This window comes from Cucurbita moschata, unplaced genomic scaffold (assembly GCF_002738365.1).
Source record: "Cucurbita moschata cultivar Rifu unplaced genomic scaffold, Cmos_1.0 Cmo_Scf00009, whole genome shotgun sequence".
Classification (NCBI taxonomy): domain Eukaryota; kingdom Viridiplantae; phylum Streptophyta; class Magnoliopsida; order Cucurbitales; family Cucurbitaceae; genus Cucurbita; species Cucurbita moschata.
The window spans coordinates 4053809-4068864 of record NW_019268525.1 but is presented as its reverse complement, the minus strand read 5'-3'; the positions used below and the strand labels follow the sequence as shown (position 1 = coordinate 4068864).

At 33.1% G+C, this 15056-nt stretch overlaps 3 protein-coding genes and 1 pseudogene across 3 annotated transcripts; all 4 read left to right on the top strand.

Moving 5' to 3' along the window:
* Positions 1–1013: 1013 nt before the first annotated feature.
* On the top strand, positions 1014–2343 carry LOC111447232 (annotated as a pseudogene).
* A 3721-nt stretch (positions 2344–6064) lies between these two features.
* On the top strand, positions 6065–7187 carry LOC111448006 (bZIP transcription factor 44-like). The gene has a single exon (XM_023087438.1). It carries the CDS (start codon positions 6567–6569, stop codon positions 7020–7022), a length of 456 nt encoding a protein of 151 aa, XP_022943206.1. The 5' UTR covers positions 6065–6566; the 3' UTR covers positions 7023–7187.
* Positions 7188–9335: 2148 nt separating this feature from the next.
* Positions 9336–10231, top strand: LOC111447593 (dehydrin Rab16B-like). Its single transcript, XM_023086841.1, has 2 exons — positions 9336–9714; positions 9805–10231. Exons 1-2 carry the CDS (start codon positions 9406–9408, stop codon positions 10012–10014), a joined length of 519 nt encoding a protein of 172 aa, XP_022942609.1. The 5' UTR covers positions 9336–9405; the 3' UTR covers positions 10015–10231.
* A 435-nt stretch (positions 10232–10666) lies between these two features.
* LOC111447756 lies at positions 10667–12141 on the top strand. Its single transcript, XM_023087081.1, has 2 exons — positions 10667–11026; positions 11763–12141. The coding sequence occupies exons 1-2, from the start codon at positions 10859–10861 to the stop codon at positions 11961–11963; spliced, it is 369 nt and encodes a 122-aa protein (XP_022942849.1). The 5' UTR covers positions 10667–10858; the 3' UTR covers positions 11964–12141.
* Positions 12142–15056: the final 2915 nt, after the last annotated feature.

The following is a 15056-nucleotide window of genomic DNA, read 5'->3' as shown; positions in this document are numbered from 1 at the left end:
ATTAACTTTTACTATTTGAGTTAAATAGTCCGAAATAGTTATACAAACACATAAAATCCATATTTTCCAATTCTACTGTGTTAAAACCTTCAAAATAAATATTAAAATATTTTAAACCAAAAAATGTTGGTTCAAGGGGAATAAAGGAAACAAATTTAGCCATAGAAACATAAAAAGTTTGGACGTAATCTATTTAAACTTAAAAGTTCAAGGGGAATAAAGGAAACAAATTTAGCCATAGAAACATAACATTAATAATAAAAAATTTGGACGTAATCTATTTAAACTTAAAAATACTTCTTACAAAATAATATTCAAAAATATATATAGATGGTTAATACGTTTCAAAAATACTCATAAACTTTTCGAGGATAATATTAAAAAGTTTAGATATAATCTATGAAACGTCAAAAATATTAATAATAAAAAAGTTTGATATAAGATTAAAAAGTTTTATTTCATAGAATTGATGGAAAAAACAAAAATATTAAACTTCGTTATAAAAATAAATTGTGTTAGCGTTTTAAAAATTATACCATACTAATAATAAAATAAGTGTACTTTTGAATTTTTTTTAAAGTTAAAAAGATAAAATTTGTAAAGATAGTTTTTGAGATAAAATATAAAATTGGGAGTACTTATATTAATTTATCATCTCCATTTCCTAATTGGAAAACAAAATTTAAAATCTCCTATTCCTTGTGTTCGATTGGATTCTTCAGAAACTCATATATATATATATATATTGATACCTATGCCTCTCTTCTCCCACCAACTTCTTCCAATTCTGAGCTTTCATTCCCCTTTCTCTTCTTTTGCCCTTCAAACTGCCCTTCTCCCTTACTTTATACATCAAAAACCTCGACGTTTGTGAGCAAATCATTCTTACACTTCTCTCTTTCTCAATCTAAACAGTTCAACAAGTGAGTAAGATCAAATTCTAAAAACCCTTTTCTGTTTTTGAATGATCTTTGTATTTGTGTTAATAAAATAGTCTTTGAATTTGGAGGAACATGGCAACACCCGTCCAGCCACCCAAAGGACAGCTGGGAAACATTATTACTCGATGTGGCAAACTCTGTTTGAAATCGATACTAAGTATGTCTCCATCAAGCCCATTGGACGAGGATCTTACGGTGTGGTGTGTTCTTCTACCAACCAACAGACCAACGAGAAAGTGGCTATCAAGAAGATTAAAAATGTGTTTGAGAATCGCTTCGAGGCATTGAGAACTCTCAGGGAGATGAAGCTTTTGAGGCACATAAGACATGAGAACGTGATTGCTTTGAAGGATGTGATGATGCCCGCGCATAGAAATAGTTTTAAGGATGTGTATTTAGTTTATGAGCTCATGAACACTGATCTTGATCACATTATCCGATCGTCTCAGCCCCTCTCAAATAATCATTGCAAGTATTTGATGTATCAGGTATGGATTCTGTATTTAATCTGTCTGTTTTCTTTGAAAATGTTTTAGTTTTTCATTATAACCTGTGTTTGTAAGGAAAAGAGAAACATGTAAGATATGGTGTAAGAATTTGATATCATGGAATATTTGTAGATGAATTTGATGTATCACAGCTCTAAGTTCTGATCCTAATGTTATTCTGTATTGCATTACTTTCCGGCTTGCAATATCTTCATTCAACCAACATTCTTCATTGGGACTTGAAGCCCGGGAACCTCCTCGTCAATGCTAATTGTGATCTGAAGATTTGTGATTTCGGGTTAGCACGAACGAGCAAAGGCCAAGACCAAGTCATGACTGAGTACGTTGTTACTCGCTGGTATCGTGCACCAGAGCTTCTCCTATCCTGCAAGAGCTATGGGACTTCCATTGATGTGTGGTCTGTGGGATGCATCTTTGCTGAGATTTTGGGTCGGACACCGATCTTCCCTGGGACGAATTGCCTCAACCAACTAGAGTTAATCATCGAAGTTCTCTGTAGTCCAAAGGAAGCAGATATCGAGTTTATTGATAACCTAAAGTCCATACAGTTTATAAAAGCTATGCCTTCCTCAAAAGGTGTACAATTTTCAGATCAATATCTCCAAGCTGAAACTTTAGCTATGGACTTGCGGCAGAAGATGCTTGTGTTTGACCCGAGGAAGAGAATTACCGTTAATGAAGCACTTCAACATCCATACATGTCCGAGCTATACGACACAGCATTCAATCCTACTGATGAGGTTCCCCTCAGTCTCGACATCGACGAATCACTTGATGAACATGAGATCAGAGAAATGATATTGACTGAGATGCTTTATTATCATCCTGAAGCTGCTACAACGTACAATCATATTGGAAGAAACACTATCTTCCATACATTTGAAATGTACTAATTCATTAGGTTGGAGGACTTTCGTGAGCAACATTACTATTAAATTGATTGTAACCCTTTTTAGCTTAAAACATCACAAATAAATGAACATTAAAATCAAACTAATATTTTAATGTTTTTTTTAGGTTCAAATATTAATAGAGAAATATGAATGCTCGGCAAGATTGATAGTGTCCAACACATTTACTTTCTTAAATTATTTTGAATTGAGTTAGGTTAGGCTGGACTAGACTTAGATTAATTTACAAATTTAATCTTATTATTTTTATAATTAAATATCAAATTTTAATATACTCATATTAATTTATAAATTTAATCCTATTATTTTTATAATTAAATATCAAATTTTAATATTTCAAGAATGTCAAATTTTGAACACCAAAAATTTGTTCTTTTAAAGTTGTAATGACTATATATATTATACATTTTTACTAGATATAATTAGTTTATTGCATGAATGATGCAACAAAGTAAAAAGGGAACCATAAAATATTAATTTTAGTAAATCTGATGAAAACTCATAAATTTTTTTATTCAACTAAGGTAGCCATCATAAAAATTTATAGTTTAATATCTAAATTTTCTAAGTTATAATGTTTTTTCAATTGGAAGAAATTTATTAAATTTTTTTAATAAATAAATAAATATGAACTTCTTATCAAATTATTAATATAAATTTAGAAGTAAAATTTGTAAATTATATTTTTGTATAAGCAAATAAAAGGATCAGCTAACCAAGAACAAAACCAAACCACTGTTAAATAATTTTGCATTTTAATGTTTTTAGTTTTCTTCTTTTTCATTTTTGAATAGAAACCATTCAAATTGGATTATATATATATATATATATATATATAATTTTAAATTTTAATTAAGGTGGCATATTTAATCATTATATTAGAAGGTTTAGCAAATTATAGAGATAAAAGGTGGAAAAACAGTTAGTTAGATAGTTAGTTGCAGATATTAATTTGGTATAGTTATTGGATTATTTGAGTTGATGGGAATATTATAAATAATAATACAATATTTTTAATAATATTACACACTTCTCATATTCTCCACACGAGACATAATTTCCCTTCCCACTGAGGTTTTATCATAGTTCTTAATTATTTTATTCTTTTCTCACAATTCTTAATTATTTTATTCTTTATTAACCATCAAATTTGGTCATGAAAAAAATGTGTAAGGTATGGATCTAAAGTGGAAGATAATAGATATCTAACCTATAAATATAAATGAGGTATATAAATTAATACAGTATTATATCTAAATAATAGCAATCGTGTACCTAGGGTGAGAATTTTCAAATTAAGCATGTTTCTGAAAACAATATTTGTTAGATTATATGCTATAAAATTTTCTAAAAAATATTTGTGAAACAATTATAAATAACGTTAAAAAGATTTATGTTTAAAATGAGGTACAATACTAGTCTAGTAAGTAAATGCTTTTTTTATTTACTTTATGATAATTTTTGCATTTTTTTTTAATATTGTAGAGATATCTTTTCCCGACAAAATGAGTAGGTGAATACTCATCCAAGTACATAGAATGACTTTTATGTTTTGAAATATTTTGTATTTTTTCCATGTATTAGACCTATACAGAGTAATTATTTCAAAAATTAAAACATTTTTTCTTCCCTACAATCGTCTATTTATTATTAAAAAAAGAAAATATTTTTATGAAAAGAAATTTGATGTCTGCCACAATAAATTAAACCCACTAATTTCAAAATTTGAAAATAGAGTCAAAACATATTTGAAAAACTTAAAATAAAAGTTTGGATGTTCCAAATCCAATGGCCACCAAATGCAGGAGGTCTCCTATTGACCCACCAACCCCAACTTTATCAAATTTATCTTTTTGCCCTTTTGGACGTCTTTGAAAATTTAGGGACCTTTTTGGAATTGATGTCTTGCCAAATCTTAATGGATAATGAATCTCATAGTTCATAGTTCATAAATACGCGGTCACATGAGTTTTTGTTGAATAGTTTTAGGTTAAAATAACATTTGGTCGGTTTATTTGAAACTCATTTCATGGTTTATTTGAAACTCATTTCATGTTAGTTTATATATTTTTCAAATGACTAAACCTTACAAGAAAATGTTTAATATGTAACGACTCATATCTAAGATTTGGATCATATTCCGAATTTGGATTATGTACCTGATGGCTCTGGGATTCTCATGCATCCTCACAAACCAACCCAAGTTCTTTTGGTATGTTTTGTTCTCATTCACAAGTATTCTAGTAAAATTCATAAGAAGTCACATGTACTCTAAATAAAACACGTTTCGTTATGAAGTTCTTATGATTAAGGTACTTGAAAGGAAGATCCACTTTGCTAGTATAGGTAGTAACTTTGGTTTCCTTTAAGTATTTTTTTAGTCATCTTATTCTCATGATCGCCCTCATTTGGATGTGATCTCAGTTCATTCATGTACCTCTCATTTGCTCGGATGTCACATAATAGATCTCTGAATATTCAATTGTATGTCCATAAATATCTAGATTTTAAAAAAGGTTCAATAAAAAAATTAATCAATACATTATAAAATTGAATTTTGTGTCTAATAAAAAAATTATTTCTACATCTTATAAATTTGACAAAAGGAAGAGTAAAATCACAAAAACATTTTTTTTCCCTTATTTAATATTTTGATAGACTAATGTTGATTATGTGTTAAGCTAGTTTTTAGCAATCCACCTAGGATAGGTTTTAATGGTGTGATTATACTTGAGATTAATAATTTTAATTTGATAAAATTAAAATATAAGATTAAACTTCATCTACAAACTACAAATTAAAAGTGATTTTTTTTCTTCTTTATGTTAAAAGAAAGTTATTGGGTTTCATTTGCATCTGTAAATGAAGAGAATATTCCAATTTGAGCATAAAAGCATCTCTCATTAAGAATATTCCATTTCAAGGGATCTGTGGATGAAGAGAAAAAATTTATGCTTATTTTGATTTATAACTAATTAACCTACCTATTAATTAACATAAATTATTTAAAAAGCAATCTTTGAGAAAAGGTCAAATTTATTTATCTACCCATAATAAATTATCCTTTGAAAATGAACGATTCAGATTTAAATCTTGATATTCAATTAACGTGGATTATGGGCTAATTTTGAATTCAAAATAACTTTTTGTTTTTAAAGAGACGTGAGTTAATGAAATTGTTATTTGAGAATATAATTTTATTGTCGTACAAGTGAAAAAATTATAAAATTAGAATAAAGTTTTTGATTAGCATCATAATCAAAGCTTTAACTAAGTTTACTTTTTTAATTTATAAATTAAAAAAGTCTTAAATGTATAACTGGCCGTTCGAGTTCGTGAGCAGCATTTTTGCGCGTGGGAGTGAACGTGAGATGACTCATCCCCCCATTTCCACTTTTTCCTATTATTTAATTTCTGACCAACCAACTCTTTTTTTTTCTTTTTTTTTTTTAATATTGGAAAAGAAATTAATTGTTTTTTCATAATTTTCCTTATATAAAAATATAACCTAATTTGTTATGATATAATCAACAAATATAATAAATTAAAACAATTATTTTCTTTAAGATAATTCTGAAGGAAACTCTGGAAATAAATAAAAATTAATAAAAAAAATTGGGAAACAAATCTTTATAATTATAATTATAACTATTATACTTATTTATAATTTTTTTTTTCTTTTTTATGATGCAACAGAGCAGCTTCGCTCATTTCCTGATTATTTTATTTACAATGGGCGTTTTGGTTTCTATAAAATCCGCTCCCATTTCTTCCCAAAACCTCTCCTCCTCCATTTCCTCTCTTTAATCTCTCTGTTTCTCCTCTGTTTTTTTCCCCAGATTTTCCCGAGAAAACTTGCTGGTGTTTTTTAATGTTTCCATTCTTGTTCTTTCATGCTTTGTATTCATGTCTCCTGTAGTCAGTGAGATCCTTCTCTCTGGTTACATTATCAACTCCACTCTCCGCCGCCGCACCCATCTCGTTCAGTCTTTCTCTGTTGTATTCCTCTACTGGTTCTACGTCTTCTCATGAACTAGCCTCCCATTTCCCTTTTTCAATCTCCTAAATTTTCCATTAATCGATCGAAATTACCATCTGGGTTCTTTAATTCGTGCCATTTCAAGCAAGACCCATATCGAATTTTATCCCCTTTTTCCAAAAGAAGAGACTACCTACCTTCTCTGTTTAAGACACGACTGGATTCAATGGCGTCTCCGGTAGGAAGTTCATCAGGATCTCCGAGCTCCGACGAAGATCTGCGACTAATTGTAGATCAGAGGAAGAGGAAGAGAATGATATCGAATCGAGAATCGGCTCGCCGATCTAGGATGCGAAAACAGAAGCAGCTCGACGATCTGACGGCTCAGGTGGGTCAAATCAAAACAGAGAATGAGCAAATCGCCGTCAACATCAATTTCACCACCCAACTTTACCTGAATCTGGAGTCGGAGAACTCGGTGCTCCGGGCACAGATGGCGGAGCTCCACTACAGATTGGACTCGCTGAACGAAATCATAAATTTCATAAACTCGAGTACTAGAAACCCGTATGATCCCGAGCATTATGGTGAAGTTTCTGGCATTGATGGGTTGGTTGATTCTTGGGGATTCCCCGTTCTCAACCAGCCAATCATGGCCGCTGGTGACATGTTCATGTGCTGAATCAAAAAAATGGAAAAAAAGAAGAAAAAAAAAACGAACAATGTTATCGGTACTTGGGATTGTTTAATATGGATAATGTTCTACTTTGAAATGTAATGAATGTAGCTTCAATGATAATTATAAGTTTAATTGGAAAAATGGGAGGCCCCATCCATTGTTGTTTTACCCATCTGCTCAATTTCATAAGAAAAAAGTAATTAATTGAGATAACCTTTGAGAAAAAGATAAATTTTTAGAATGCTTTATAGCATTTTGGAACCAAAAGAGGGGCCTTTATAGCAGTTTGAAGGGTCCATTTTGTAGGAAAGGAGAAATAAAAGAGCTAAAAAAATGAACATTATTGAAGAGAGAGGAAAGAAAAGGATTTATTTGGTCATGAAATGATTGGTTGGCGTGTTCTTGGCTTTGGCTTTGCATGGAAATATATGAAATATATAAATATATGTTTCTGGAGAAAATAATGCAAAATTGACTGGAAGTATTAGGTAAGGAACAAACTGGAATAATTGGAGAGCCCAAGTGGAGGAACCGAACACAAAATATTATTCCAATTATCAATTATAACATTATTGAAACGATGATGATGCAACGCCAAAATTCTGATCATCTTACCCACTCTTTTTTCCTTCTTCCTCGTCCCAACATTAAATAAAACAAAGTTTAGCCCCAACATACAAAAAAAATTACGATGTTCTCTCTCTCTCTCTCTCTCATGATTTTGTTTTTGAATTCTACTCGATTGTCTTTTCATTTTTCCTCATTCTTGAGATCTACCAACGAGTCCGAATTGTATTTACATTTCACCAACCTCTGTCACACGAATAAAAATCAAATAAAAAAAATGAAAATATTGATATTTTAATTTAAGAAAGGGTGTTGAAAATATATATTCATTTTTAAGAAGTTAGGGTAGGAATATCAATCATTTTTATGCTTAATATAATAATATGCATATTCAAATAAATTATTATTACAAGTAGTTGAAGGATATTTTATTACTCATAGACAAAACAGAATAATGAGGTAAGAATTTCCAAAAAAGAAAAAAAAAGAGGAAGTTGGACGGTGAGGGGCGGTGGATCTGTGTAAAGTTAGGGGTCATAATTATTAATAAATTATTTTATGTGATTAATTTATTAATTAATTATTTTAGGCTCACGTAGTGAAGTGTGATTAATTTATTAAAATTACTACGTTGGAAAATTTGATTTTATACTCCAAATTTCAACCTACTACAAGCAGTCACCTCCCTTCCTGTTCTTACACGCATGGCTTGATGACTTCACACACACATCTTAGGTCCCCTTGGATTGGCTTCTTCTTTTTTTTTTAATTAAAATACTCTTCACTACCATTATTATACACTAATTTATTTACGTAAATTAGTAACTTTAAATTTATATTTAAAACTCTATAACGTGTCGTGTTTTAAACTATACTCATGTGTGAATGTATTCTAAATTATACTGGATTAATTGCACTACAGCGTTATAGGCAAGATGACCTCCCTTTTGGTTTTGAATCAGTTTTATTTTTTGTCAGTAAAATTGGTAGTGTGTTTCGAGACTCAATTATAAACTAGATTATTAGTGTTTTCGAGTTTAATTAGGTTTACATGTTAAATAATCCTATTTTAATTTAGGTAGGGTCAAAGATTAGATGACTTTGTGTTTTAGTTCTTAATTAGTTACATACTATTATCACGGTAGTTTGATTGGCTTCCCCTGTATTATCAAACACGTTCATTTAGTAAATATTTCACATTTTTATAAGAAATTATTGGTTTTCATGAATTCAAATTTTATTTTATTTTCTTTGGAGCATTTGTAATCTCCACACACGTCGGTGGTTGTACCCAATAACGTGGCTAAAAAACTCGACGTGTGAAGATCAAGGCCTTCCAAAACAAAAACTACCAGAACCAGTACACCGCACAATCTCGACCGACCATACGAGGAATTCATGGCAACTACTACCATGTTTGCTCTACTGCCACCACACTCTTAATTCTTATTTTATAGGTTTCAAAGATGAGTTTTTAAAAAAAATGTGGAAACTAGAAGGCAGCTTTGTAGTTCTAAATATCCAATCAGATCACTCCACCTGGCCAACTCGAATGCCAGCCAGCAACATCATCTCCATTGCCGACATAACCCTCACACCTGTCCTCCTCAACCCCTCCCCACGTGGCTTTCCTATACTACGTGTCAAATAAACACCTTCCCTCCATGGATTACATGCACGTGTTTCTCAAACTTTATCTACTAACTCCATCTCTATTTAAATCTCACGATCTTTACTTCAAAACAACATCCGCATTCTGAAACTTGCTGAATTATTTGTTCATCCATCCATCTCTGTTTTGTTTTTTGGGTTTTGAAAAATGTCGCATTTCCAATCTGGAACCGATCAGTATGGCAACCCCGTTCGCCAGACTGATGAATATGGCAACGTGATCCATGGGACCGGTCAGCGCGTCGACCCGCATCACCGGACCGGTGAGTTCCGTGAGACGGATCAGTATGGCAACCCGGTTCGACGGGGCGGGGAGTACGGTGACCCGATCGGCACTGGTGGGACGTATGAGACTGGTGGGCACGGTGGCGTGGGTTATGGCGGAGGACACCAGCAGCAGCATAAGGAGCATGGGGGAGTACTTCGTCGCTCTGGAAGCTCTAGTAGTTCCAGCTCGGTAAAATTTGATGTTATATGATTATTTTCGTACATCAGTGTAAAAGAGACGATTTTTGAGTTTATAATAATAATGAGGTTGAAATTTCAGTCGGAAGATGATGGGCATGGAGGGAGGAGGAAGAAGGGGCTGAAAGAGAAGATAAAGGAGAAGCTGCCGGGGCATCATGACACGGCGCAGCAGCCACACGCGACATCAACCACCACACCTGGCGGGTACTCTTCGGTGGAGCACGGCGGCCAACACGAGAAGAAGGGGATAATGGATAAGATCAAGGAGAAGTTGCCGGGACATAACTGAGAGGCGTCGCTCACCATATGTGGGTGTAGATATGATATTAATAAAGTGATAGATGTGCGTGTATTGGGAGTTGTGTAGTGTTAAGTGTTAAGTGTGGTTGTGTGTATTATTATGTCATTTATGGGTTTGATGTATGTATGTACGTCTCGTTTGTGCTCATCTCATCTAGCTTCTACTTGGGCTGTTTTACGTTTCAAATCTACCTTCTTTTCCAACCTATAATTTGTAAGTAATAAGGATGAACAATTCTAAGTAATAAGGATGTTAAGCATCATAAAATTTAATCAACAATTCTAAGTAATAAGGATGTTAAGCATCATAAAATTTAATCAAGCAATCCTAATTTACTACATTTGGAGCACTAGAATTAAGATAATCCAAGGCTTAGGGGAAATATCCCAATAAAGTTTTTAAGTAGACAAACGTTCCAAAAATGATTATTATTCCCAAATTAAGTTCTATATGAATGATTAGCCTATAAAAACCATGATTCCTAATTAGGAGGTAGGAGATAATGTTATGGATTAAATAATAATTAATAATAATAAATATATTTATTTTTGTATAAGAAAAGAGAGTGAGAATATTTAAAATATTTTTACGGACTAAAAACTAATAGAAGTTATTTCTTTTTTAAAAAGAAACTCACCCCAATGAACCCAATTTTGTAGCCCCAATTTCACCCTTCCCCGAACATTGTCACTGGAGCTCACCGCCAGCGACCATTCTCTTGAATCCCAGACCTGACGGTTTCCACACCGATTGGATTTTCGGACGAACGGAGCTTGCGGCAAGGGTCGCTGGATTTACCTGCTCTGTCTGGGTTGTGAGTAACAAAATCAGTATGTTCTGGACTGCAATAAGGTATTTCGCGACGAAGCCAAAGCCGAAGATGAAGCCGATAGAGTTGAAAACTCCACCGGAGCAAACGCAGACGATCACTAGAGTTATATTCGACATCGTTAGGGAGCATGGTCCGCTAACCATAGCCGAAACTTGGGATCGCGTTCAGGTAAGCATCGTATTCCTGTTTCTGTTTCGTCATTTTCATGTTTTGCTTCAATTTTATTTCGATTTCTCCATCTCATCTCTATGAATTGTGGAAATTTATTATTCTATATGAATTAGATTCACATAGAAATCAGAACGATGGAAGACCGCTAGAGTAGATGCTTTGATCATTTCAATTGGGGTTTAGTTGTGACCGTGAAGAATAGTTGGAAATGAGAATTCGGTTTTGCATTCTTGTTGAATTAATTGTTCAAGACAGTTTCATCTCGGGAGAAATGTTGCCTCTTTCCAGCATTTTAGGCTTCAAAGTTCTAAAAAACTAGCTTTACATTTAACCCATCCAAATGCCTCAGAAGTGCATACTTTCATAGATGATGGGCTCCCAATGTACCAAGTCTGAGTTGCTCTTTAGAAATGAAGGACACGGTTGTAAAACCTAATTAACAGATCCTGTTCAAGTAAGGTCGGAAGTCTGAGTTGCTCAAATCCTAGTCAAATGACCATTGCCGTATTTTCCATTAACAATGGGGATGATTGATGAAAGTGCTTTTAGCTTTTGAGTTGGTTTCTGTGTTGAAGGGTATTGGTGTGGTCATGTAACATAATAGCTCAACTAGAATGGGAAATGTCACAGTTCTGGGTACTGTTTGTTCTGTAACTTGGTGCTATTTTGTTAGAAAAAATCTTTATACGTAAATGGTGTTGTAATGAGCTGATAAGCGTCCATTTATTTTCAGGAAGTGGGTTTGAGAGGATTAACAAGCAAAAGGCACATGAAAATAGTGATGAGATGGATGAGGGAACGGCAGAAGTTAAGACTGATGTGCAATCACGTAGGACCTAATAAGCAGTTTCTTTATACCACCTGGTTCACAAAACCCAACTTCGGACAGGCAAAGCCACAGGGGCGTAATTCTTCCCAACCCAAGAGCCCTTGAGTGCCTGCAAATTACCTGTAAAACTGCGATTGTTTCTTCTTTTTAATGGAAGCTGTTCTTTGATTATTCTACAAGTGATGTCTTTATAGAATGAATGACCAATATCGAAACGATTTAAATACCGACATTTCTTTTGTGTACAATGCTAATTCCTTAATCTTATAACAATATGTGATAATAGATTGCATTAAGGGTAGTTAATCAGTTGATATTCCTTTTGCTTCTGTTTATCTCCAAATTCTATATATTAGACTGTTGTCTAAAATCTTTGCCTTATCAAAATCTAATTATCTGTCGTCCATCTCCTTGCAACTTGTTAAACATTTTTTTATTTTTTTTAATTGAAATGGTCAACAAACGTATGAGTCATTTGCCGAAGCAAATTGCAATTCTCAAATTAGTATACATTCTAGAATAGCTCTACTGTTGAACTTTCAAGAATATGGAGGGTCTTCGAGACACCATTGCCGCAGTACCTTTTGGCCTATAGAGCTTTAACAAACAAGTTAGAAATCCTACTACAGGGGTCTTCGAGATGTTAAAGAGATAACTGATGACATGTTGTCAGTTTACTTACTCTGTGTTGAGAGATGAGCTGCTTTTTCTAGGCTAGTTGTTCATGTTGTTCAATCCTTATAGTTCTGGAGTTGTAGTCATGAGAAATCGGTTCCTTGAGGCTTAACTATTTTTTGCAAGGTTCGGTAAGCGTGGTGAATGGTTGACAGTGTTTTGAAGTCCCATGTTCTTATTGAATGGCTGACATCCAGTGCTTTTCAGTTGATAGAAAGTAGGAGACCTCCTTTGGAGGTTGAAGCCCTACTTTGTGCGAGGTGGACATGATGCTCCCAAGTTCCAACATACAGGGCTTAGTTCATGTCAATCTTAATCTTGCTTGTGAAGTTTTGACTATACACGTAGAATGCCTGATATTTAAAGGCTTTGCTGATAGTCTTTTTTTTCGTGTATCTTCTTCATGCAGTGGGAAAAAAAAAAAAACAACTTTTTGACCACAACCTTCGTTAAGGTGTGTTCGAGGATGCCCTTGAACAAATAAACTTTAGTAACATAAAAGTTTTAATGTTACTTTCAAATATGATGATTATGAGTAGGAAGTGCTTTTCTATGGTGGAAAAGATGCTTGTCACACTCTCAAACATAGTATTAGTTGCTTAAGAGGTTTTCCTTTCTGCTTATTAATGAATTGCTTTATTTCCATTATGTGTTCAGGTTCTCCTTTTAGTACCAGCAAATTTCGTGGATGGCAATTGATTCATCAAGAGGCTCTAACGCTAATTTGTCTAAAAGTTTCAAATTGTTGCACATTAGTATTAATATAATCCTTATCAGTCAGCATAGTCTAGAATTGATCACAAATACTTGTTTCTAACATGAGACTTAAAAATATCACATATTAGCAGGTGAATCTCTTCAACTAATCTTCTGCTTCTTTTTCATATAGGTTACGTGACTCTGATGTTGGTGGCTCATACGCATACACTGCTTCATTTTCTTTCCTGAACTTTTCACACCCTGAAAAGAGATGGTTCATGATTTGGAGCGATTAAAGAACACCTGGTGCATGCTCTTTCAAATGGGTTGACTATAGAGTAATCCTTGGAATATAAAAATTTCTCCATTATTCACGTGCTCAATTCATTTCTTTTAAGTACTAAGCTATTTCAGGATGATGACTGTGCATATAATGGGCCAGAAGAATGAGTTTATGAAGGCTATCTAATATTTATTATGATCTTCTATCTTGTGTTTTCTAGTCATTGCTAGTCTCACCTTCTATCTTGTGCCTATTGACGTTTTCCTCTGTGGTATTGATATACAGATTTTCAATTAAAGAGAATTCTTCCAAGTTTCAGGTTCACGGACTTTTCTTTGTCTGGGATACTACACCTTTTTTGGAACTTTATTCACATCCCAGTGGTGATTCATTGACTGTATTGCTGAATCTCGTCTTGAATTACAACTATTGCTACCGATTAACTCAGGTTTGTTCAAATTCTTCTTACATTGAAAGTCTTAGTGCCATCTACAGTCAACAGCCTCAAACTGTTAGTTTGTTTGAGCTCTGTCGAGCTAAGATTGATTTCTACGAGAAATGATAACATTTTCAATCCACTTTTCTAGGTCAGAATTTGGATTGAACAACAAAGAAACACGACATAAGAAGGATAAAAGTTGGATAAGAGAAGAAAAAAAGGACAAATGGGTATTGGTTGGTTAAGTAAAAGGATCTTTTTTATGCATCTCCAAAAGCTCTACATGAGTTCTTTATATAAAACTTTACAGGTAAGAAAGAACACTTTCTACCGTTGGAATGATTTTGTATTGGGAAAATGGGGTTTCCCCACCAGAAATATCACTTTCTTTTGCAGCAGATTCCTTCGTCTCAGGTTTCCACCATTAACAGACTTCTTTTTCTTTTCCTCAATGAAAATGAAAGTTACGGCTGCTGAAGCTTTTAATGGCTGCAATAGAGATATATGTGAACCTTGAGATAAGGAATCAGTTCCATTTCCGATCTCTTAATTTTAATGGCATAAAGATGATTTAAATGACTAAAAATGGCTAAAGTGCTAAAGAACAATGAAGAATCACCTTTTCTTTTTTTTTTATTTTTTTTTTATGGTGATTAACGATAAAGCATCTCTTCTGTTTCACAGTGATTGAATGACGATGGCGACTTTGATATAATGTTGACTGAAAAGCAAAAAGAAGAAAATGGTTTGTTCCTCCTCCATTCAGAAAGAAAGAAAGGTTAGTTTACATGGTAGATTATTTGGACCTCCAAATTACACAATCTTGCAGGACTGACCCTCCGGTCATCGATCCTTGCCCTATTTCGAGCAATTGCTTGACTAAGAAATAGTTGGAGATTCCTTAATCATCCCGACACAAAGTATCATCTTCTATCATCTTCTCTATCATATCCGTAATAGTTCTCACGTTGTATAAACTCGAAGATAATCATTTAGAGATATTATTTTAATGTAAACCAATTCATTTGTATTATTCACCTCTTCAAACTCAACAGAACAAATAAAAAAAAAAAAAAAAAAAAAAAAAAAAAAAAAAAAAAAA